The following is a 23,328-nucleotide window of genomic DNA, read 5'->3' as shown; positions in this document are numbered from 1 at the left end:
AATCTCGCAGTTAAAACCACATGGATTTACCACATCTACTAAATGGGTAAGGGTGAGACTACACAGCGGAGATCATTGACATGCCGTGGCTTATAAACCCGCACCGCGGGGGAGTTTATGCAGCATTAAATAGAAGCGCAATGAGCATGGGATTTCTGTAAATCCATCCACTGTGCTTGTAACCTGGTACTCAGCATTTTGGAATAGCGCGGGCACACCGCATCCAAAACGCTGCTCTTCCTGATCGCGGGAACATACCCAATCTCTTGTAATTCCAGGTGTTTTCAGAGAAATAAATTTGAGGTTGTGAATCTGTGACTTCGTTTAATACTGCGCTTCTGTTTCATACTCAGAGAAGAGGCCCGGGAAGAAATCTTTAAAAAAGGCCAGTCTAAGAGAATTTGGGGTGAATTATACAAGGTGAGTTTGAGCACATAATTAGCCCAAAGTGGAACAGTTGCAGTTCAGATTGTGACTGTTTACACAGTTAATTTGGTAGTATACTGTTGTAAAGAATAAATGGGCATTCTTGAGTAAAATGTGTTTATATCGGCAACCAAACACTAAAGGCTTATATTCATAGAACTCCTTGAGTGCTCCCTCTTTTCTTCTGGAATGCTGTGTCAGACTGTGGCTTGCTTCTTGCTCCTCATAAAAGCCCATCTTGACAATTCTGTGTATCTTTTTCTTCAATAACTTTTTTGTTTTGCGTCCTTACGCGCTCTCTATTTTCTTTCCTGACTGGTTCTTCTTGGTTTTGTATCTGATTTGTCAAGGTGTGTAGAACTGGTGCGGAGAAAGCAGGGAGAGAACCATGACTTGTCCCAGAGAAGCTGTGAATTTGTAGGCATAGAGAACAAAACATTATGTGCCGTCATGATATAGCAATAGACCTGTCAGTCACCACTGACTGCACAGGGAAGAGCCAGCCAAGGCAAAACTGGACTAGTCTCATATCGGCCTATGGTCAACAGTTTGATCTTTAAAGGGGTACTACAGAGAGATAAAAAAAAATTCTAATGGCCATATCTTCATAAACTGAAAAGATTAGATGAATAGTGCTGTTTGTTACCCTAGCAATTCAATGTGACTCTGGAGCTCCTCGGTGCTCCCTCTCCTTTCTGGGATGTTACGTCACAGATCAAGGGGTCTACTTCTCGTATAATTCAGCCCCCTGGTAACATGTTCCCTGCAGTCTGAGATCATGGAGAGTGGGCTGCTCCTGCCAAGCAGCAGTCACTCTGTGCTCTCCCCCTCCACTCCAGAACTGTGCTTGTACACCTCCTTTATGACTGTCCACACTACTGGACATGTCATAAAGAAACTGCAAACACATTCGGCCATCCACTGTGGCCATGGCTTGTACAGCAGTGGATCACAGCATGTAATTGCAGGTTCTTTATGACGTGTCCTGGAGCATGGATTGTTATAAAGGTGGTGTACAACCACAGGTCTGAAGGGAAGCAGAGGATGAATTGACTGCTGCTTGGCAAGTGCAGGCCATGCCTCCATCTCAGAGTGAAGGGAAGGAGGTGTTATCAAGGGCTGGCTACCCTCCTGATTTGTAATGTCCCGTTAAGGAGCAGCTCCACTGTTACACTGAATTGCAAGTGCTGTACGGGTCACAAAAGCGCTAATCATGCTATATTTATCATTTTTGAAGGCATGGCCATTAGCGTGTTTTGGTTTTTTTTTTTTTTTTTTTTTTTTTTTATATCATTCCCTCGGAGTACCCCTCTTAACCCCTTTCCTACATTGGACGTACTATTCCGTCCATGTGACCTGGGACCTAAGTCCCAAGGATGGAATAGTACGTCTAATACGATCAGTGGCGCTCACGTGGTGAGCGCTGCTGATCGCGGCCGGGTGTCAGCTGATTATCACAGCGGACACCCGCCACACTGTCAGGGGTGGTCACGAACCGCCCCTGACACGTTAACCCCTGGCACACCGCGATCAAACATGATCGCGGTGTACCGGGGATTAAAGGAAGCTTCGGCAGGGAGGGGGCTCCCTCCGTGCTTCCCTGCGACCCCCCCCCCCCCCCCCCAGCAGCGCGATGTGCAGCGCCGCTGCGGGGGTCGCCTTCCCTGCAGGTCCCCGGATCCAATATGGCGACGCGGACCTTCGGGGGCCTGCAGGGAGCTGGCTTCCTCACTGCCCGCAGAGCGCAGGCATGAGGAAGCCTGCAGCAGTGCCTGTGACAGATCGCTGTCACAGGACAGTGATGTCCCACCTGGGACAATGTAATAAAGTAAAAAAAAAAAAAAAAAATATTCCCTAATAAATTTATTTTTTGAAAACAAAAAAACAATAAAAGTACACAATTTGGTATCGCTCCGTCCGTAATGATCCACCCTATAAAACTGTCCCATTAGTTAACCTCTTTAGCGAACCCCTTAAAAAAAAAAAAAAAAAAAAAAAAAAAAGCAAAAAAATAATGATTTATTATCATACCGCCGAACAAAAAGTGCAATAACGCACGATAAAAAGACGCATAGAAATATCCATGGTACCGCTGAAAACGTCATCTTGTCCCGCAAAAAACGAGCCACAACACAGCGTCATCAGCAAAAAAAAAAGAAAGTTATAGCTCTCAGAATAAAGCGATGCACAAATAATTATTTTTTATATAGAAATTGTTTTCATTGCCTAAAACCGCCACAACATAAAAAAATGGCATAAATGAGGTATCGCTGTAACCATACTGACCCGAAGAATAAAACTGCTTAATCAATTTTACCGCACGCGGAACGGTGTAAACGCACCCCCCAAAAGAAATTCATGAAACGCTGGTTTTTGTTCATTCTGCGTCACAAAAATCGGAATAAAAAGAGATAAAAAAAAGTCACGTGCCCGAAAATGGTACCAAAAAAAAACGTCAACTCGTCCCGCCAAAAATAAGACCTCACATGACTCGGTGGGTCAAAATATGGAAAAATTATAGCTCTCAATATGTGGTGATGCATAAACTATTTTTACAATAAAAAGCGTCTTTTAGCGTATGACAGCTGCCAAATATAAAAACCGCCATAAATAGTAAATCAAACCCCCCGTTATCACCCCCTTAGTTAGGGAAAAATAATAAAATAATTTTTTTTTTATTTCCATTTTCCCGCTAGGGTTAGGTTTGTAGTTAGAATTGGGGGATTTCCACTGTTTTGGCACATCAGGGGCTTTCCAAACGCGACATGGCATCCGTCTCAATTCCAGCCAAAAAAGTTAAATGGCGCTGCTTCCCATCCGAGCTCTGCCATGTGCCCAAATAGTGGTTTACCCCCATATATGGGGTATCAGCGTACTCAGGACAAATTGCACTATAACTTTTGGGGGCCTGTTACTCTTGGGAAAATTAAAAATTGGGGGTGAAAAGATCATTTTTGTGGAAAAAATATGATTTTTTTTAATTGTACGGCTGTACATTATAAACTTCTGTGAAGCCCTTGGTGGTTCAAAGTGCCCACCACATATCTAGATAAGTTCCTTGGGGGGTCTAGTTTCCAAAATGGGGTCACTTGTGGGGGGTTTCCACTGTTTAGGTACATCAGGGGCTCTCCAAACGTGACATGTCGTCCAATCTGAATTCCAGCCAATTTTGCAGTGAAAAAGTCAAACGGCGCTCCTTCCCTTCCGAGCTCTGCCATGTGCCCAAACAGTGGTTCCCCACACATATCAGGTATCCGTGTACTCAGGACAAATTGCACAATAACTTTTGCAGTCCAATTTCTCCTGATACCCTTGGTAAAATAAAATTGAACATGAAGTAATTTTATTTGTGAAAAAAAGTTAAATGTTCATATTTTTTTTTTTTTTTTAAACATTCAAAAAATTCCTGTGAAGCACCTGAAGGGATAATAAACTTCTTGAATGTGGTTTTGAGCACCTTGAGGGGTGCAATTTTTAGAATGGTGTCACTTTTGGGGATTTTCTCTCATATAGACCCTTCAAAGTGACTTCAAATGTGATGTGGTCCGTAAAAATAAAATGGTGTTGTAAAAATGAGAAATCGCTGGTCAACTTTTAACCCTTATAACTTCCTAACAAAAAAAAATGTTGGTTCCCAAATTGTGCTGATGTAAAGTAAACAGGTGGGAAATGTTATCTATTAAGTTTTTTGAGTGCCGTATCTCTGATTTAAGAGCATAAAAATTCAAAGTTGGAAAATTGCGAAATTTTTGCCAAATTTCCATTTTTTTTCACAAATAAACACAAGTTATATGAATGAAATTTTACCACTAACATGAAGTACAATATGTCACGAGAAAACACTGTCAGAATCACCAGGATCCATGGAAGCGTTCCAGAGTTACTACCTCATAAAGGGACAGTGGTCAGAATTGTAAAAATTGGTCCGGGAGTTAACGTGCAAACCACCCTTGGTAGTGAAGGGGTTAAACTGTTTTCTCTGAAACGCTGGAATGTTTCAGAGAAAAATATTCTGGGCTGGAATCATGCGGCCAGGCTCTGATTTGTGCTGCCCTCAGTTTAGGCAACATTACGTAGGTCCCTTTTTAAAGCAGTTTAATTTCATTAAATAGAGGCTGGAGCAGCATTGAGCTGATCAATGGGTCTGGCTTTTCTAAAGGACCCCATACACGTTAGACTGAAGTTGGCCAGGTCAGCCTTCTGGCCCTCCCCTGACATAATACTTGGGTACAGACATGTCCATCCTATTTCAGCAACTAACCCCTCTGTTTGGGATAGGAGAGGAGTTGCTTCCGGAGCAATATAGCTGCGGCTCTTTCATAGGGAACACAAGATCGACTGAAATAAATGTGTTCCTATATCTGGTGGATTCGGGAGAGATGGCTATTGACTGAACAGTCATTTGGCCTACAGCTCTCTAGTGTGTATGGGGGCATTAATGCAGATATCTATTATCAAGAGAAGCCATGCCTGGCCATATATTTACCCTTTAGTGGCCTGTTTAGTGGAAATATACAGTTGTGGCCAAAAGTATTGACACCCCTGCAATTCTGTCAGATAATACTCAGTTTCTTCCTGAAAATGATTGCAAACACAAATTCTTTATTATCTTCATTCAATTTGTCTTAAATGAAAAAACACAAAAAGAATTGTCCTAAAGCCAAATTGGATATAATTCCACACCAAACATAAAGAGGGTGAATAAAAGTATTGGCACTGTTCGAAAAATCATGTGATGCTTCTCTATTTTGTGTAATTAACAGCACCTGTAACTTACCTGTGGCACCTAACAGTGTTGGCAATAACTAAATCACACTTGCAGCCAGTTGACATGGATTAAAGTTGACTCAACCTCTGTCCTGTGTCCTTGTGTGTACCACATTGAACATGGAGAAAAGAAAGAAGACCAACTGTCTGAGGACTTGAGAAACCAAATTGTGAGGAAGCATGAGCAATCTCAAGGCTACAAGTCCATCTCCAAAGACCAGAATGTTCCTGTGTCTACCGTGCACAGTGTCATCAAGAAGTTTAAAGCCCATGGCACTGTGGCTAACCTCCCTAGATGTGGACGGAAAAGAAAAATTGACAAGAGATTTCAACGCAAGATTGTGCGGATGTTGGATAAAGAACCTCGACTAACATCCAAACAAGTTCAAGCTGCCCTGCAGTCCAAGGGTACAACAGTGTCAACCCGTACCATCCGTCGGCGTCTGAATGAAAAGGGACTGTATGTTAGGAGACCCAGGAAGACCCCACTTCTTACCCCGAGACATAAAAAAGCCAGGCTGGAGTTTGCCAAAACTTACCTGAAAAAGCCTAAAACGTTTTGGAAGAATGTTCTCTGGTCAGATGAGACAAAAGTAGAGCTTTTAGGGGCAAAGGCATCAACATAGAGTTTACAGGAGAAAAAAAGAGGCATTCAAAGAAAAGAACACGGTCCCTACAGTCAAACATGGCGGAGGTTCCCTGATGTTTTGGGGTTGCTTTGCTGCCTCTGGCACTGGACTGCTTGACCGTGTGCATGGCAATATGAAGTCTGAAGACTACCAACAAATTTTGCAGCATAATGTAGGGCCCAGTGTGAGAAAGCTGGGTCTCCCTCAGAGGTCATGGGTCTTCCAGCAGGACACTGACCCAAAACACACTTCAAAAAGCACTAGAAAATGGTTTAAGAGAAAGCACTGGAGACTTCTAAGGTGGCCAGCAATGAGTCCAGACCTGAATCCCATAGAACACCTGTGGAGAGATCTAAAAATGGCAGTTTGGAGAAGGCACCCTTCAAATATCAGGGACCTGGAGCAGTTTGCCAAAGAAGAATGGTCTAAAATTCCAGCAGAGCATTGTAAGAAACTCATTGATGGATACCGGAAGCGGTTGGTCGCAGTTATTTTGGCTAAAGGTTGTGAAACCAAGTATTAGGCTGAGGGTGCCAATACTTTTGTCTGGCCCATTTTTGGAGTTTTGTGTGAAATGATCAATATTTTGCTTTTTGCTTCATTATCTTTTGTGTTTTTTCATTTAAGACAAATTAAATGAAGATAATAATACCAAAGAATTTGTGTTTGCAATCATTTTCAGGAAGAAACTGAGTATTATCTGACAGAATTGCAGGGGTGTCAATACTTTTGGCCACAACTGTAATTAGACGTGTTGGCGACCCTCTGACATCCATTTACCATTACAAAAGAACCCCTTTAGTTGTTTCAAGGCTTTCCTATATTGTAGTAATTTAAAGTCAAATTAATTTCTTCTGATAAAATGAATGAAACACAAATGGAAATAATTGATAAACTGTTTCCATAGCAAGTATAGGAAGTTTGGGAGTAATTGCTAAGTGGTGTGAAAGCTGTTCCACCTAAAGTCAGACTGGCTATTGCTATTAGACTGATTAAAGGCAGGCTAGATCTGTAAGTCAAGGGAGCAGGCACCTGCAATGTTGGGATAGATGACACTGTTGTATTAATGTTACACACTGTGCCTAGCAGTCACAGAGCACATTCAATCTACATCTTTTAATACAATTGTTAAAGGGGTAGTCCACTACTAGGACAGCCAACTCTTGATCTAAATGTTTGGCGCCAATAACAAAGATCATGCTCCCCTCCCGTGCCTGTGCCGTTCAGCGGTGTCTGTACTAGCGTTCCTGGGGCTGAAGTGCAGTTGTTATGACACTTGACCCTGGATCCCAATCGGTGCTGGTGTCACCGTCTCCGAAGTAAAAGCAGCTGCAACCCTGATCTTCTCGATGTTAGATTTGTCCGAAGGCGGGGCCAGTGACGCCAGCTCTGATTGGGCGCCAGGCTCACGTGACAGAAAGGCACGAGAGACCCGGGAATGCGATTGCATGCACCGCTGGAACGGCAATGGCACAGGAGGAGAGTATGAGCTTTTTTATTTTATCAGGGCCAAGCGTGGAGTATGAAGAGAGGTTGTCCAAGTAGTTGACAACTTCTTTAAGTTTGTTGGCTCCCTGCTGACTGTTTTCATTTTTCTCATAATCCCGTCCACAGACTTAAAGATGTTAACTGGAAGTTTTTAAAAACTGGAGCTGCAAATGTGGTTTTAAATATTAAAATAACGATTAATAATCAACACTGCTGCAACGGTGGTTCCCAACGACAATGCCACATACAACATTCATGTAACAGCTGGTAGTTTGCATGTGAAGCACGTAATCACTGTGGGACTGGTAGGGACCACAGGACAGGCAGGGGAATTCTGGAAGGGGCTCATAGATATTTTATTGTTTAACACATTTTGTTCTTTAGAAAAACAAACGCTAAGATTTTTGTATGCCATTTGGGGGATCATTGTGTATACCAGGGGTCCTCAAACATTTTAAACAGGGGGCCAGATCATGGTACCTCAGACCATTGGAGGGCCGGAATATAGTTTTAAAAAAAAAAAAAAAAAAAAAAAACTGAACAAATTCCTATGCACACTGCACATACCGTATCTTATTTTGAAGTAAAACAACAAAACAGGAACAAATACAAGATTTTAAAATGAAGTAAAGTTAAATCAACAAACTTACCAATTTTTCAATGGGTTCTTTGAATATCCTACACTTCGAGTCAATTTTTTCTCTTTCTTCATATCATTGTTTCCTAGGGATTCCAAATTGCTATTAGTAAAATACATTATATATATATATATATATATATATATATATATATATATATATATATATATATATATACAAAAACAATATACCAGCAATACAATTGCCCACACAAAGATATACAGACTGCACTGTCTTCAATGCAGTCTCACTACTGCCCATATTGGTGGAACTCCACTTTTGCCTCAGGCTCAGTCAGGTATGGTGTGAGAGTCCCCTATAAGCAGGTAAATGTCCCCAATAGGCAGCATAGTCCCCAATAGGCAGTGTGGCATGGCGACTGGTCATGTGATTGATGGGTGGTATGTATCGCAGAGGTGGGTGGCCCTGTGATGGAAGCCTGGGCGTGTTTTGTTCAGCAGATCTACTGCTGAGGGTTTTGCTATACATTGGGAGGCTTCCAGGTGACTTGGAGAGATGGGTGGGTCCAGTCACCTACATACCCACCCAAGGGGTGTGTGGCTGAATACCTGATGAAGCCTGTGTGTGTGATTGTGAGGTTCAGGACCTGCAGTGAGGTCATGACCATGTGACCAGCCCATGTGATCCATACCTCACCTGTGGGTGTGGTTACAGGCTATGTAATTGAGGTGTGTTTAGCACATAGGAGTGAGTGTTTGGGAGTCTGCTGGTGTAGACAGACTTCTATATGTCCAGGCTAGACACTACAGAGTGGTCTGTGTGCAGAGAGGGAGAAGCCTTCCTGTGTCTGTGGCTCGAGATAGAGCTCTGCTATGGACATTGATGCTGTGTCTGCCTGATGTAAAGACTGTATACCACCTTGTGTTGCGGATTTGATGGTTTATGGAGCAAATAAACTCACATGGACGTTGAAAAGCATGTGCCTCCTGTATCCTCCTACGCAGCTGAATGAGTACAATCATTACAGCAGGTAAATGTCCCCAATAGGCAGGTAAATGTCCCCAATAGGCAGTATAGGTCCCCAATAGGACCTGGCATTAAAAACAAACAAAAAAAAAAAAAAAACAGTACTCACCTATGTCCCCCAAGTTCTGAAGAGGCGCCCGCTCGAATCAGTCTTCTGGCACAGGCGGCGTGACGTCATCAGACCATGCAGGCGGTGTGATGACAATCATGTCATCTGTGTGTGCTGCATACGGAGGACTGCGCGTCGCCTTTCCTCACTGCCTCGTTGGTCCGCCCGCAGTTACAGGGCCCACCAGCATTGAACTGCAGTGAAGTTCAATGTCGGCCGGGCCCAGGGGCCGGATAAAAGTCCTCAGCGGGCCGCATGTGGCCCGCGGGCCGTTGTTTGAGAACCCCCGGTGTGTACGGTCATTGAGTGGTGTATTATACAGGATGCAGTAAAATTCCGATTTGTGGCTTCATGCAGTCATACTGCTATGCCTATAAAACTGTGCCTAAACATGGGTTTGTAGCTCTGGTGGCCATCTAGATAACCTATTTAGGTTCAGTTTAAAAAAAAAAAAAAAAAATTCTTGGAGACCCATACTGCGTGAACCATGAGCCAAATTAATCAGAGTCTGGCTTTCTGGGTGCAGCCTGGCATGTCTTTGACACAGTGTTTCAGAGAAAACATAGGACTCAATTAATCGAAGCTTTTGTTCCAGAATTCTAGCATTACATTTTTTGAAAAGTTGCATAACGGTTGGTGCAATGCCGGACTGTGCTATCATTTTGCAACTTTTGGCGGTTTCGTGTCATTTTCCCCCCATCTCCGACAGAGTGGGGGAGCAGGACAGAGAGGGCGTTGCAACCCTTGTGGGTCAAATTCATGTCAAGCATCAGTGTATTCAACACCACAAATTGTACTCCAGTTTTAACTCTAGTATGACTTCTGGGCAGGCGTGCAACACTTTTCAGATGTGCTGGAAGCTTGATGAATCGGGAGCATCTGGCTCCAGTATACCTTCTCATCAAGAGCTCCATGAAAAACACTGGTCTTGATGAATCAAAGCCAAAGTTTGGACAGCCGGATTGGGAGTGATCTGACTATTTCAACCCTGCTCCTGGCCAGCTTCTCCCTACCCCATTATACCCTACTTGATTTGCAGCTCTACTATGTGTGTATGGGGATAAGTTGTCCAGGGGCCACATCGGAGTGGTCGCTGTCGTACGTAATGACATTAGTTCATACAGTTAAAAAAGGCAAATGTCCATCAAGTTCAACAGAGAGATGAGAAAGAAAGGATTTTGAACTGTTTTCTCTGGTCTCTGCAGTCTTTCAGAGTAAAGCATAGCTGGCTGCAATCACTCAGCTAGGCTCTTATTCATGCTACCTGTGATTTGGGCATCATGACTAGCAACTGGTTTCCTTTTTTAAGATGGCACTTTAAGGCCTCGTGTACCACATTACTGTTTCATTTTTTTAAGGAGCTATAATTTTGCACCCATGCAAAGGCATGGAGCCGTACTGTACGTCTGTATAACTGTTTCATTCAGAGGGATTTTCTTGCCTGAAGAATTCCACCTGAATCTGACAGATGGAAACGAATGTTCAATTATCTGCATTGCTGCTAAAAAATACCAATAGAGGATGGTAAAGAGGACACGCTGCCATAAAGTCTCCTTGCACACTTCTTTTAAATGCATAGTCTTATGATTGCCAAATGTAGCAAAAAGTTGGCTGTTCTTCCATAAGAAGTGACAGTCACATTACAGCCTTGACTCCGCTCTGCCAGGAAGTGCTATTTTTTTTTTTTTTCCCCTCAACCTTCCAGCTTGACAAATTGCAGAACTTCACTCGCTTCTGCTTTAAACAAGGTTCCCCCAGTAATATGTTTTGTGTTCCCTGTAGGTAATTGATTCTTCAGATGTCGTAATACAAGTTCTGGATGCCAGAGATCCCATGGGAACTCGTTCTTCACACATTGAGGCATACCTAAAAAAGGAGAAACCATGGAAGCACCTTTTGTTTGTTCTTAATAAGTGTGATCTAGTTCCGACTTGGGCAACGGTAAGATGTTTGTTTGCTACTTTGCTCGCACTGCTTTGTTATACTATATGGTTTCTTGGAACTGGTGGCAAAGCTTGTGCACCACCTTCCAAATTCAGGGCGATGTGTGTGCCAACCTCTGATAGTACTGGTCCAGAGCCATGCTGTCTAGGAGTTTTTTTTTATTCTTGTGGCTACACACAGAGATGTCTCATGTTATTTCACGAGCTGTAATAATAGCTCGGGCCTTGACCTCCTGTAAAACCTAACATTTTGCTAGTTGCCTGGCTGCCTCTAATGTGGCTGGTGGTAAGACTCTTGTTCTCAAGCACTTTTCATTGTCTGATAACCCGAATCGTCTCAGAAGGAAATTGTTCTCCAAATCTATTACCAGCCATTCTTCTTTGTTCTTTGAGGCCAATGAATGCACGGGAAACCTTTCCTCTAGCTACATTTTACCAAAATGCATTTGTATGGTTTGCTTTGTACATGTTTGTGACTCTAATGCGCAGGCTTTTATAGCAGAAGGGCTGTCGACAGATGTCTGGTTCGTATTCTTCTAAACTAATTGGATTACTCCAAGATCAGAGCAGTGCTCTGCGAGACGCTTGAATTCATTATGGGGGGGATATTGCGCTTTTGCGAGGACTCGGATTTAAGAAACCGCAGATTAAACCTTTTAATAAAGAGCTCCAGTTACAGATATTTCTTAATTGGCTGCAAGATCCTGTAAGACAGAAAATGGAAAATTAATTAAATATTGACTGTTCCTGAACTAAGGCTGTATGCACTTGTATTCCTGACATGCATGAATCAAATCGATTTATCTAGTGTTTCTTTAAAAAAAAAAAAAAGGATTTTCTTTTGATTTCAGGAAGATCTGACTTCAATACATTCTGAAAATATAGACCAGATGTCTAGATATGAGCTAGAGCTAAAGAAAACTAAGCATAATCTTTTTTTTTTTTTTTCCCAGAAACGCTGGGTTGCTCGCTTATCTGAAGAGTATCCCACCTTGGCCTTCCACTCCAGCCTCACCAATCCATTTGGTAAAGGAGCTTTTATCCAACTTCTCCGTCAGTTTGGCAAGGTAATGTTGGCCGTGATTCAACATGGGGAAAAAATGAACAATTTTTGTTAGTGTTTCAGCAGTGATTTTTCTCTTGTAGGGCTAGAGTGAGAAAAAAAATTGCAAAGTGTCATTGCCATCCCTGTGCAGTCCTTTTATTAATATTGCAATGTACGCTGTCTGTGATTTTCATATCTCCTTAGGCTAGTATGGGTTATTTTGATCTGTCACTCGATAAACTTTTTTTTTTTCTATATTGGCATAGCCTACAAAAAAATAAAAAAATCGTGAACAGCTCCGTAGATTAAGATGGGTGTGTGATTATGTGGAATTAGACCCACTACACGCTTTTCTTGTTGCTCCCATTGCAACACTTAGTCCACTTCTGATCTCCGTATATCTCCAGCATGAAGTTATTCATGTTGGAGATATACCAAGATCAGTAGTGGACGTTTTATAGGATGCAGTAGTCACATTTTTATTTTAAAGGAGACAACTTTGTTTAAAAAGCTGTTCTTTAGGTAATGGACTTTCCCTTTCAACTTTTAATTGAATTTTGCTACAGATCTATGTAATGTGCAGCACATTCTTGTTTAACTCAATGGAAACGCCTCCCCCAGCATAAATAGAATCATAGAATCGTAGAGTTGGAAGGGACCTCCTGGGCCATCTGGTCCAACCCCCTGCTCAAAGCAGGATTCGCTAAATCATCCCAGTTAGATGTCTGTCCAGCCTCTGTTTGAAGACTTCCATTGAAGGAGAACTCCCCACTTCTCGTGGCAGCCTGTTCCACTCATTGATCACTCTAACTGTCAAAAAGTTTTTCTAATATCTAATGTGTCTCCTCCCATTCAGCTTCATCCCATTGCTTCTAGTCTTTCCTTGTGCAAATGAGAATAAAGTTGATCCTTCTACAATGTGACAGCCCTTTAGATATTTGTAGACAGCTATTAAGTCTCCTCTCAGTCTTCTCTTTTGCAAACTAAACATTCCCAAATCCTGCAACCTTTCCTCATAAGACAGGGTTTGCAGACCGGTCACCATTCTGGTCGCTCTTTTCTGAACTTGCTCCAGTTTGTTGATGTCATTTTTAAAATGTGGTGCCCAAAATTGGACACAATATTCCAGATGAGGTCTGACCAAAGAGGAGTAGAGGGAAATAATTACTTCACGTGATCTAGACTGTATGCTTCTGTTAATACATCCTAGAATTGCATTTGCCTTTTTTGCTGCTGCATCACACTGTTGACTCATATTCAGTCTGTGATCTATTAATATACCCAAGTCTTTTTCACATGTGCTGTCACTTAGCCCTATTCCTCCCATTCTATATATGCTTTTTTCATTTTTATTGCCCAGATGTAGTACTTTGGTTTTTAACAGGGAGAAATGCATTCTGTTAGTTGCTGCCCACTTCTCCAGTTTATTTAAATCTTTTTGAATCCTCTCTCTCTCTTCTCTAGTATTAGCTATCACTCCTAGCTTTGTGTCATCAGCAAATTTAATCAGTTTACCCTCAATTCCTTCATCTAAATCATTGATAAAGATGTTGAACAATACAGGGCCCAGGACAGAGCCCTGTGGTACCCCACTTGAGACATTCTTCCAACTGGATGTGCAGCCATTTACGACCACTCTTTGGGTCCGATCACTAAGCCAGTTATGAATCCACCTAACAGTTGCCTTGTCCATTCCATACTTAGTCATTTTTTCAATAAGGATTGTATGAGAGACTTTGTCAAATGCTTTGCTGAAGTCAAGATATACTATATCTACAGCATTTCCTTGATCCACCCAATCAGTAATACCATCATAGAAGGAAATTAAATTAGTCTGACATGACTTATTAGTTACAAACCCATGCTGACTCTGTTTAATCACTTCATTCTTATCCAGGTATTGACATACATGTTGTTTAATAATTTGTTCAAAGATCTTTCCTGGTATAGAAGTCAGACTCACCGGCCTATAGTTGCCTGGGTCCACCTTCTTCCCCTTTTTGAAGATAGGAACAACATTTGCTCTTCTCCAGTCTTCTGGCACTTCTCCTGTTCTCCAAGAATTTTCAAAGATTATGGAGAGGGGTTCAAAAATTTCTTCTGCTATCTCCTTCAGTACTCTGGGGTGTAATTCATCTGGACCTGGAGACTTGAATACATTTAGGTTAGCTAAGTGTTTCCTCACTATCTTTCTGTTTATAGATATCCTGGATTCTTCTATTCCCTTAATAGGACAGTGAGTAACAGTTTGTTACATTTCCTTTCTGAGAGAAAACAGATGCAAAATAGGAATTTAAAAGTTCAGCCTTCTCAACATCCTGTCTTACCATTTCATCATTTTCATCCTGTAAAAATCCTATAGCATCTTTGACTTTTCTTTTACTTTTGACATATCCCCAAAATCCTTTATTATTGCTTTTGACATCTCTTGCAAGCCTCAATTCATTTTCAGCTTTAGCTAATCTGATTTGTGCCCTGCAGGTTCTGCAGACAGCATTATATTCTTCTTTAGATATGCCTCCTCCTTTCCATTTTATAAACATTTTTTGCTTCCTTTTTAGCATGTGCTTAAGTTCTGTGTTCATCCATCCTGGTTTCCTTAAATGCTTCCTATTCTTCCCTCTTTTCGGAATTGTTAACAACTGTGCTTTGAGAATTTCATTTTTCAAGATTTCCCATCCTTCCTGGACATTTTTGTCTTTAAGGATATCCAGCCATTGGATCCCTCCAATTCTCTTTCTGAATCCCTTAAAATCTGCCTTTCTGAAATCTAACCTTGACGTCTGAGTCTTCACAGGTCTTCCGCCTCTAGTTATCCAAAATTCTAAAATAGCATGGTCGCTACCTCCTAGGGTCCCAGCCACTTTTACCTCCTCAACCATTTCCTCCCTGTTTATAAGGATTAGATCCAGGGTAGCAGTTCCCCTTGTTTTCTCCTTTACCTTTTGGAAGATAAAGTTGTCAGCAAGAGAGGATAAGAATTTCCTTGACCTGTTAGTTTTGCCTGAGAGAGATTCCCAACAAATGTCTGGATAGTTGAAATCTCCCATGACAACTATGTCAAATTTTTTGGAGAACTTGGCCATTTGATGCATAAAGAGTTCATCCATATCTTCAGCTTGCACAGGCGGCCTGTAGTAAATGCCTACAATGGTGTCCTTTCCATTGTTCTGTCCTTGTATTCTTACCCAAACAGTTTCCACAGAACTCCCAGTCTCTGAAGCTTCAATCTCTGTGCAGATATACGCATTTCTAACATACAATGCGACACCCCCTCCTCGTTTATCAAGTCTGTTTCTTGCAAATAAGTTGTATCCTTCTAGTCTTGTATTCCAATCATGTGCATCGTCCCACCAAGTTTCAGTGATTCCAATGACATCATATTTCTTTTCCTGTGTTAGTAGTTCCAATTCTCCTTGTTTGTTGCCCATGCTTTGTGCATTAGTATAGAAACATTTTAGTTTGTGATTGGTTTCTCTTTCTCCAATATTTTTTTAAATTAGATTCTTTCGTCTTTGTTCTTCCTTTCCACTTCTAATAGCAGAGTTCTCAGTAGCATTTGTCAGGTGTATGGCTTTTTCTGGTCTTTTGCTTCCCTTCCCATGTTGTTCTAGTTTAAAGCTCTCCTTACAAGTGTAGCAAGGCGACTTCCAAATACCTGCTTTCCAGTCTTCGTAAGGTGCACCCCATCTCTAGCAAGTAGTCCATCGTATAAGTAGTTCACTCCGTGATCCAGAAATCCAAATCGTTGCTGACGGCACCATCGACGTAGCCAGTTGTTCACCTGCAGAATCTTATTCCACCTCCTTGTTCCATGGCCATCCACTGGGAGGATGGAAGAGAAGACCACCTGCGCTCCCAGTTCTTTCACTTTCTTGCCTAAGTCTTCAAAGTCTCTGCAGATGGTTTCCAGGTCGTTTCTTGCGGTGTCATTTGTCCCCACATGTAGTAGCAGGAATGGGTAGTCATCTGTAGGTCTGAAGAGTCCTGATATCCTGTCAGACACATCTTTAATTTTTGCACCTGGAAGACAGCACATTTCTCTTGAAGTTATATCCGGTCTGCAGATAGCGGCCTCTGTTCCTCTCAACAGGGAATCCCCCATGACCACCACTCTCCGTTTCTTCTTCACAACATTTTTCTTTCTCCATCCAGGAGGACTCTGAAGGCGTACAAGGTTGCTGTTTGTTGGCAAAGTCTTATCCTGATGTATTTCTTCATCGTTTTCCTGCGTGAGAGCCTGGTACTGGTTTCTGAGCAGTATGGGTGCTGACTGCCTCCTGATCCTCCTGCTTCTCTGGGTCACATGTCTCCATTCCTCTGTTTCTTCAGGTGCACTTCGAATTTCTTCTCTTTCTGTAACATGAAGAGATAATTCTGCTCTGTCCAAGAACTCTTCACCTTCCTTAATGATCTTCAACGTAGCTAACCTCTCTTCGAGATTTTGCAACTTTTCCTCCAACAGGGTCACAAGCTTGCATTTGTGGCATGTGAAGTTTGGCTTTTCCACTGGTAAATCTGTGAACATGTAGCAAGAAATGCAGCTCACCAAATGGCTCCTGGCCTCTTCCATCTTGAGATTTCTTAAAAAGATGAAAGATGAGCCAAAATTCGCGCGCCGACAGGTTTCTCCGATTTCCTCTTTTCAGCTGCAACGGCCAAAACCCAGTGATCGTTGAGCTCGATGAGACTCTTTACTTATCCCAGAAGGCACTGGGAATATGCAAATGATCTCCTCAAGACTCTTCCCCTGGTTTCTGACGTGGTGGGTGTTTAAAAATCTGCACCACAAGTGAATTTGAAAATGTCTCTTGTAGTGATGAACTAGCGTGCTCTCTTAAAGTGTTGTCCGAGCACGCTCATGTGCTTACCGAGTGACTTTGGTGTGCTCGAATAATGTGTTCGAGTCTCCACGGCTGTTAGACAGCTCCAACACATGCAGGGATTGCCATGTTTTTCCAGCACGCCATAGTCATTCAGTTTCAGAAAGTTGTGGGAAGCAGGGTGTGTTGCAGTCCGCGCTGCCGAGATTCACAAATCACCTGGGATATGAATTGAATATCCCTGAGGAAGGTGCCAGGAAGGGCGCCGAAACGCGTAGGAGGAAATAAAGGAGTACACTGCTACAACATCTTGTATCCCAGGTGATTTGTGAATCTCGGCAGCGCGGACTGCAACACACCCCGCTTCCCACAACTTTCTGAAGGTTTTTCCACGTGTGAGTGGTTGGTGGAGGTCCTGCAGCAGCTGATTCTGTGATATGCTCTCAAGCCAGTTGTGGGTTACACAACTGGAATAGGTGAGTGGAACTGTATTATACCGCTCATACTTCAAGTGTCACTAGTGATAGGGCACTATTGCGCCTCTTGTTCCCCCCACCATTTTTTGTATTGATATAGTCATTCAGTTAGCATGCGAGCCTGTTTGCGCATCACTATTCTGCTTCTTATATGCAAGTTTTATTCCAGTTTCAAGTACCATGCTACTGAATAGAACTAGAGACTAGCAAAAAAGATTCTCAAGTCTCTGGGTTACTAATCTGGAGATGCAGGTAGGTAGGAGGAGGATCGCAGCGCAGCGCTCTGGTTAGATGCCACTGATTGCTGATATGGCTACTAGACTTCGGAACCTGCAAATCTTTTTACTTGCTACCCATCATCAAAGCATTGATGAATTTGTTCTGTAGTGTATTAGTCAAAAAGATTCAGACTCCAATTCTGCACCAATGTGTGACTAGCTACAGGCAGACACCATCTATAGGAGTCATTTTTCTCGATTTGTGATTCACACCAGAGCCTGGTAAAGCGCATCCATTCTGCACAATGGTACAGTATTGGCTACTAGAGAGTATTGACATATCAAAGACTTGCCATAGTGTAAGGATTCACATTGGAGTTTCTCAGCTATAAATATGGTATTTCCTCTCCTCTTCTCAAGAAACCTTAGACATAAGTATACTTGACTTTTCTTTAACAGCTTCACACTGACAAGAAACAAATTAGTGTGGGATTCATCGGTTATCCAAACGTAGGCAAGAGCTCTGTGATTAATACTCTGCGCTCCAAGAAAGTCTGTAACGTTGCTCCGTTAGCTGGTGAAACAAAGGTAAGAGTAAATGTGGCTTTTTTGTTTTCCACCATTTTGCTTGTATATTAAATGCCTGTATGGTATAATAAGTGTGGATAGTTTGGTCCTTTTAGAAATTAAGAGGATTCTTTATTCTAAACCCCTTTTACAACATTACAAATTGATTCAGTGCCGGAGTGTCCCTTGCTTGTTGCTTACCGGGGTCTTCTCTGATGGAGACCCCCCCACGATTTTGTCTTTTTAAGTGGTTCTTTCACACAAGGACGTTGCCCAGACCTGCCTCCTTTCGGCTGGAAACACATGCCGTTCTCGATACATTTGTTGGAGACCAACAAAGGATTGAGTACAAAAGAGAGAATTATTTACCCTTCTTTCTGGATCCACTTCAGGCTTAAAGAACAACATCAAAACTGCATGTCTGATTCCAGCCTAGCACATTATTTGTAAGCATTGCCAAAACATACAAAATGGAACATAATGGGGAGACGGGCCCCTAATGGAACTTGGCGGATCAGAAATTTACTGGCAGACACAGACACTTTCTAAATGCTTCTCCTGTTTTCTTCTGTGGATACAAAGGAGGGATTTGAGCAATTTGCATTGAGAAATGATGGCCTGTATGTAAAGTCTGGGCTAGCAAGGCTTCCATGCAAAATGTCTAGCCAATGGTGGGCTTAACTATTTATTTCGGATCACTACTGTACTATTCACACAAGCTGTAGAAGCCCTGGATAAGTTTCCGGTCTCCATCCCCATTTTCCTGTAGACTGTAAAGCCACGATGACTGAGTATTCTACCCTCTGTACCGGTCTGTCATTGTTACTTTGTGCTTTCTAATTATTTTTGTATGTAAAACCCTTCTCATGTACAGCACCAAAGAATCAATAGTGCTCTAAAAATAATAATCTGCCACATCAGATCTAGACATTGACTGTATTCCTAATGTTAGCATTAGCTAACAGACCATTTGCCCTTTGCGAAATGTCTCAACTTTTCCTCTTGCAAAACGAAGTTGATATATTTTAGGTTTACAGTACTTTCTGACCTCCTGAGGTCATTCATAAAAGGCTTATGTAAAAAATAGTAATCTGAAACTTCTCCTTTTTTTTTTTCCATATTTTTAAATGTAGAACAAGTCTAATTTCTTCTTCTGGATTATCAAACTGATGTGTAACCTCCCAATTTATTTGATGCATCAATGGAGAGGAAAAAGACTTGACCGTTCATGGATGACTAACACCAACATGTGAATAAGGCCTATTTCACACTTCCGTTTTTGACCATCAGTCAAAATCCGCCAGTTTTTGAAAAAAACGGATCCGCCATTTTTTTTGGCGGATCCATTTTTTTCCCCATTGAGTTGCATTACCGGCGGATCTTGACGGATGGCCATCCGTTGGATCCGTTTTTTTTGTGGATCCGCCAATTTTTTTTTTTTTGTCCGCCGGCATGCCTGGACAGACCCTGCAACATTTTTTTTTTTTTTTTTTTTTTGTAGGATCCGCATTTTGCAATGGAGAAATGAAGTCAGGCGGAAATTTAACCCTGAAATCCATTCTGGCGGACGAAGAAAAATTCTTTCTTTCTTTCTCTCTCTCTCTCTCTCTCTCTTTCTCTCTTTCTCTTTCTCTCTTTCTCTCTCTTTCTCTCTCTTTCTCTCTCTCTCCTCTCTCTCTCTCTCTCTCTCTCTCTCTCTCTCTCTCTCCTTTAAAATTCTTCATTCGGCGGATCCGTCAAAAAAACGGATCCTGTGGCATCCGTTCACATCAGTTAGGAACGGATCCGCTTTTCCACCTTTTTGGCGGATTTTAACTGACACAAAAAACTGAAGTGTGAAAGAGGCGTAAAGCGTAGCAGGTAGTGATGAGCAAACGAGCTTGGAAAAAGTTATTTGAGCATGCTCGGGTGCTAACCGAGTGTCTTCGGCATGCCCCGCAGCTGCATGTCTCGCGGCTGTTTTACAGCGACAACACATGCAGGGATTGCCTGTTTGTTTAATAATCCTTGCACATGTTGCGGCTGTCGAACACCTTATCTGAGCACTGTTGCTCATCACTAGTTAGCAGGCCCTTTACTGAGTAGCTACTACATTGCTAAACCGTGTCCTTCACGGTCTTAGAGCAACACTCCATTTCTTATTTCACCACTGGAGTGGCGCTTTAAATGTAAGTGCCCTGCCCCGGCCTTATTCTCGCCCTCTGGCTTTCGCCATATTTCGGCACTGCTCCAGTCCTGCAGAGCCATCTTGTGACACAGCTTCTGACTGGATGGAAGTCAGAATCTACTTCACAAGCTCTCGATGCCAGTTCATGAGAGCCAGAACGAAGCTTCTTTAGATTTGTATTGAAAAGTGACCTCTGCACCACTCTATGAAACACTGGAGGGAGCAGCAGGTCACTTTTCACCGGAGACTGATGGGAGGGACGCTGGAAAACTGTGAAGGTGGCGGTTGTTCAGTATCGGGCAGGGGAAATTTAAACGCCACACCTGCAGTGTAGTAAAAAAAAAAAAAATCTGCCGGAGGAGTGTTGCTTTAAGTTCATCATACACATTAGATGGCTGTCAGCAAAAAGTTGGTTCGGCTGAACGATCAGCCGGCGGCCAACCCAGCTGGCTCCTTGTGCATGGGCGCTCACTTGGCTATCTGCTCCTGTGCTGTCTCTGAATGACATGTCTGGCAGCAGCTTAGCCGAGGGAGAACAAAAAGATTGTCAGACCGAAAACAAATGCATGTGACCATCAGCCAAACTGGTCGATTTCAGCAGCTTTGCCCGGCATTAGTCTGTATAGGATGGCCTTCACTCAGCTCCAAGACTGTGATTTGATTGCAAGGATCGTTTTACCCTATTTGCAGCGTTCGTCCGGTATGTGCTGCAAGAGAATCCACTATCTAATATTTTATTGATATTTAATGGCGTAATCTGCTGCCCTAATTCATAAGGCAAAACAGATTCCTCACATCTTTTGGCCCAAATGGTACTTATAATGTGTGCCCCTAGAGGTTTCCCACCACAAGCAGTAAGCAGACACGGCAAAACATAGTGAAAGTAGTCCTATGGATGAAGAGGCTGAATCGGTAGAGTCTAGAGCTGATCATTATTCATACAATGCAAGTATTTAGCAAATGCTGTCCTGACATTAATGGAAATCATTACAGTTTGTTCTTTCTTTCCCCCTATTAGGTTTGGCAGTATATTACACTTATGCGTCGCATATTTCTCATTGACTGCCCGGGCGTGGTTTATCCATCTGGAGATTCGGAAACAGACATTGTTTTGAAAGGAGTGGTGAGTATGGACCAAAATGATATGACATGGATAGATTTGACTTAAGGCCTGTCAAGGAAGCTGTGGACATGACAGCTGCGGCCAGTGAGGGTCTCCTGAGTTTAAGAAAATAGGGGGGGGAAGCCAGCACTGCTTAAGGTTAGAACGCATAAATTGGAGTGCATATGCACATAATGTCTAGCTGTATTCAAAAATGAGATATTTAGCAAAAAAAATTGATCAATTCAATTGAGCCACCCTGCCGCGCCAAGGCAATCTCATATGGGTGAGATTGCCTTGGCGCGGCGGGGTGGCTCAATTGAATTGATCAATTTTTTTTGCTAAATATCTCATTTTTGAATACAGCTAGACATTATGTGCATATGCACTCCAATTTTTGCGTTCTAACCTTAAGCAGTGCTGGCTTCCCCCTCTTTTCTCCTGAGTTTACTAACCTGTTTTTACCTACTCCTGTACCTAAATCTCACATATTGGGCTTTTCTTAATTCTTGTTTGTAAATATAATGGAGTGATAATTGTATTAACCCCTTTAAAAGGTTTGTCCACAACTTGGACAGCTTCTTCTCATTTACAATGTTTTGCCTCGTTAAAATAAAAAAAGATTAAACTTCCCTCCCGTGTCGGTACTGTGGCAGAGGTGTTGGCACTCGCGTTTGCGGGTCTCGCTTGAGGTTGTTGCGTCACCCTAGCTTCGCGATAGGAGACCTTCTGGATACAATTAGTATTTTCTTCATGGCATAGTTCCCAAATGTGATATGAACAAATCATCACTTGGCTGATCTTATGGGACAAATGGTAAGTTCTCGAAGGTAAAAATCCAGAGTGGTCTGTTTTTTTTGCTGATGGAAGACTGTTGGTGACCCTTTACCCATCCCTACAACTGGAAATTAACATCACCTTGTAGTTCCCGTATATGAAACCTGTGTTTGGCATGGACTAGCACAGTTCCTTGTAGAGGCCTTTGCCAACAATTAGGGTTCAACTCCTATTCAACTGATAGGTTACAAAACAACTTTGATATTGATTACCTTTTTTTACTTTATTAGGTACAAGTAGAAAAGATTAAAAGCCCAGAAGATCACATTGCCGCTGTCCTTGAACGGGCAAAACCAGAGTACATAAGCAAGACCTATAAGCTAGATTCCTGGGAAAATGCTGAAGATTTTCTGGAAAAACTTGCCTATAAAACAGGAAAGTTGTTAAAGGTCAGTGAGCCTGTCTTTTTCTTTGTGTGTTTTTAATAGAATTGAAGTCTCTCAAGTGCTGTAATTTGTTTCACTCATGCAGTTTTAAAGCTTGCTGCTATTAGTTGCACACTGCAGAAGATTTACGGCCTTTTAACTTTTTTTTTCCAAAGTACATTTTTCATTTTTTCCTTCCACATTGCTTTAGTTCTTGTGAAGCACCTGAAGGGTTAATAAACTTCTTGAATGTGGTTTTGTGCACCTTGAGGAGTGCAGTTTTTAGAATGGTGTCATTTATGGGTATTTTCTGTCATATCGACCCCCCCCACCCCCAAACTCACTTCAAATGTGAGGTGGTCTCTAAAAAAAAAAAAAAAAAAAAAAAATGGTTCTGTTAATTTTGTCGGAAAAATGAGAAATCGCTGGTCAACTTCTAACCCTTATAACGTTCTAACAAAAAAAAAAAATTGCTTCCAATATTGTCCTGATGTTAAGTAGACATGTGGGAAGTGTTATTTATTAACTATTTTGTGCGACATGACTCTGATTTAACCCCTTAAGGACCAAGCCACTTGGTAGGTTAATGACCAGGCCTTAAGTTTGAAATCTGACCACTGTCACTTTATGTGGTTATAGCTCTGGAACACTTCAACGGATCCCGCTGATTCAGAGATTGTTTTTTCGTGACATACAGTGCCTACAAGTAGTATTCAACCCCCTGCAGATTTAGCAGGTTTA

At 42.1% G+C, this 23,328-nt stretch overlaps 1 protein-coding gene across 1 annotated transcript in view; it reads left to right on the top strand.

The window, feature by feature from the left end:
- The window catches only part of GNL2 (G protein nucleolar 2), a 123,973-nt gene that overhangs the window by 37,242 nt on the left and 63,403 nt on the right, over positions 1-23,328 (top strand). Inside the window, exons 6-11 of the mRNA XM_073562419.1 lie at positions 354-420; positions 10,827-10,985; positions 11,941-12,054; positions 18,009-18,137; positions 21,302-21,406; positions 22,453-22,611. Coding sequence (XP_073418520.1) covers positions 354-420; positions 10,827-10,985; positions 11,941-12,054; positions 18,009-18,137; positions 21,302-21,406; positions 22,453-22,611 — 733 coding nt within the window. The remainder of the gene's footprint in view (positions 1-353; positions 421-10,826; positions 10,986-11,940; positions 12,055-18,008; positions 18,138-21,301; positions 21,407-22,452; positions 22,612-23,328) is intronic.

The sequence above is a fragment of the Dendrobates tinctorius genome, unplaced genomic scaffold (assembly GCF_039654945.1).
Source record: "Dendrobates tinctorius isolate UK_male_01 unplaced genomic scaffold, ASM3965494v1 ptg000015l, whole genome shotgun sequence".
Classification (NCBI taxonomy): Eukaryota; Metazoa; Chordata; class Amphibia; order Anura; family Dendrobatidae; genus Dendrobates; species Dendrobates tinctorius.
Note: the sequence above shows the minus strand (reverse complement) of the source record. Positions and strands in the feature narration are given on the sequence as shown.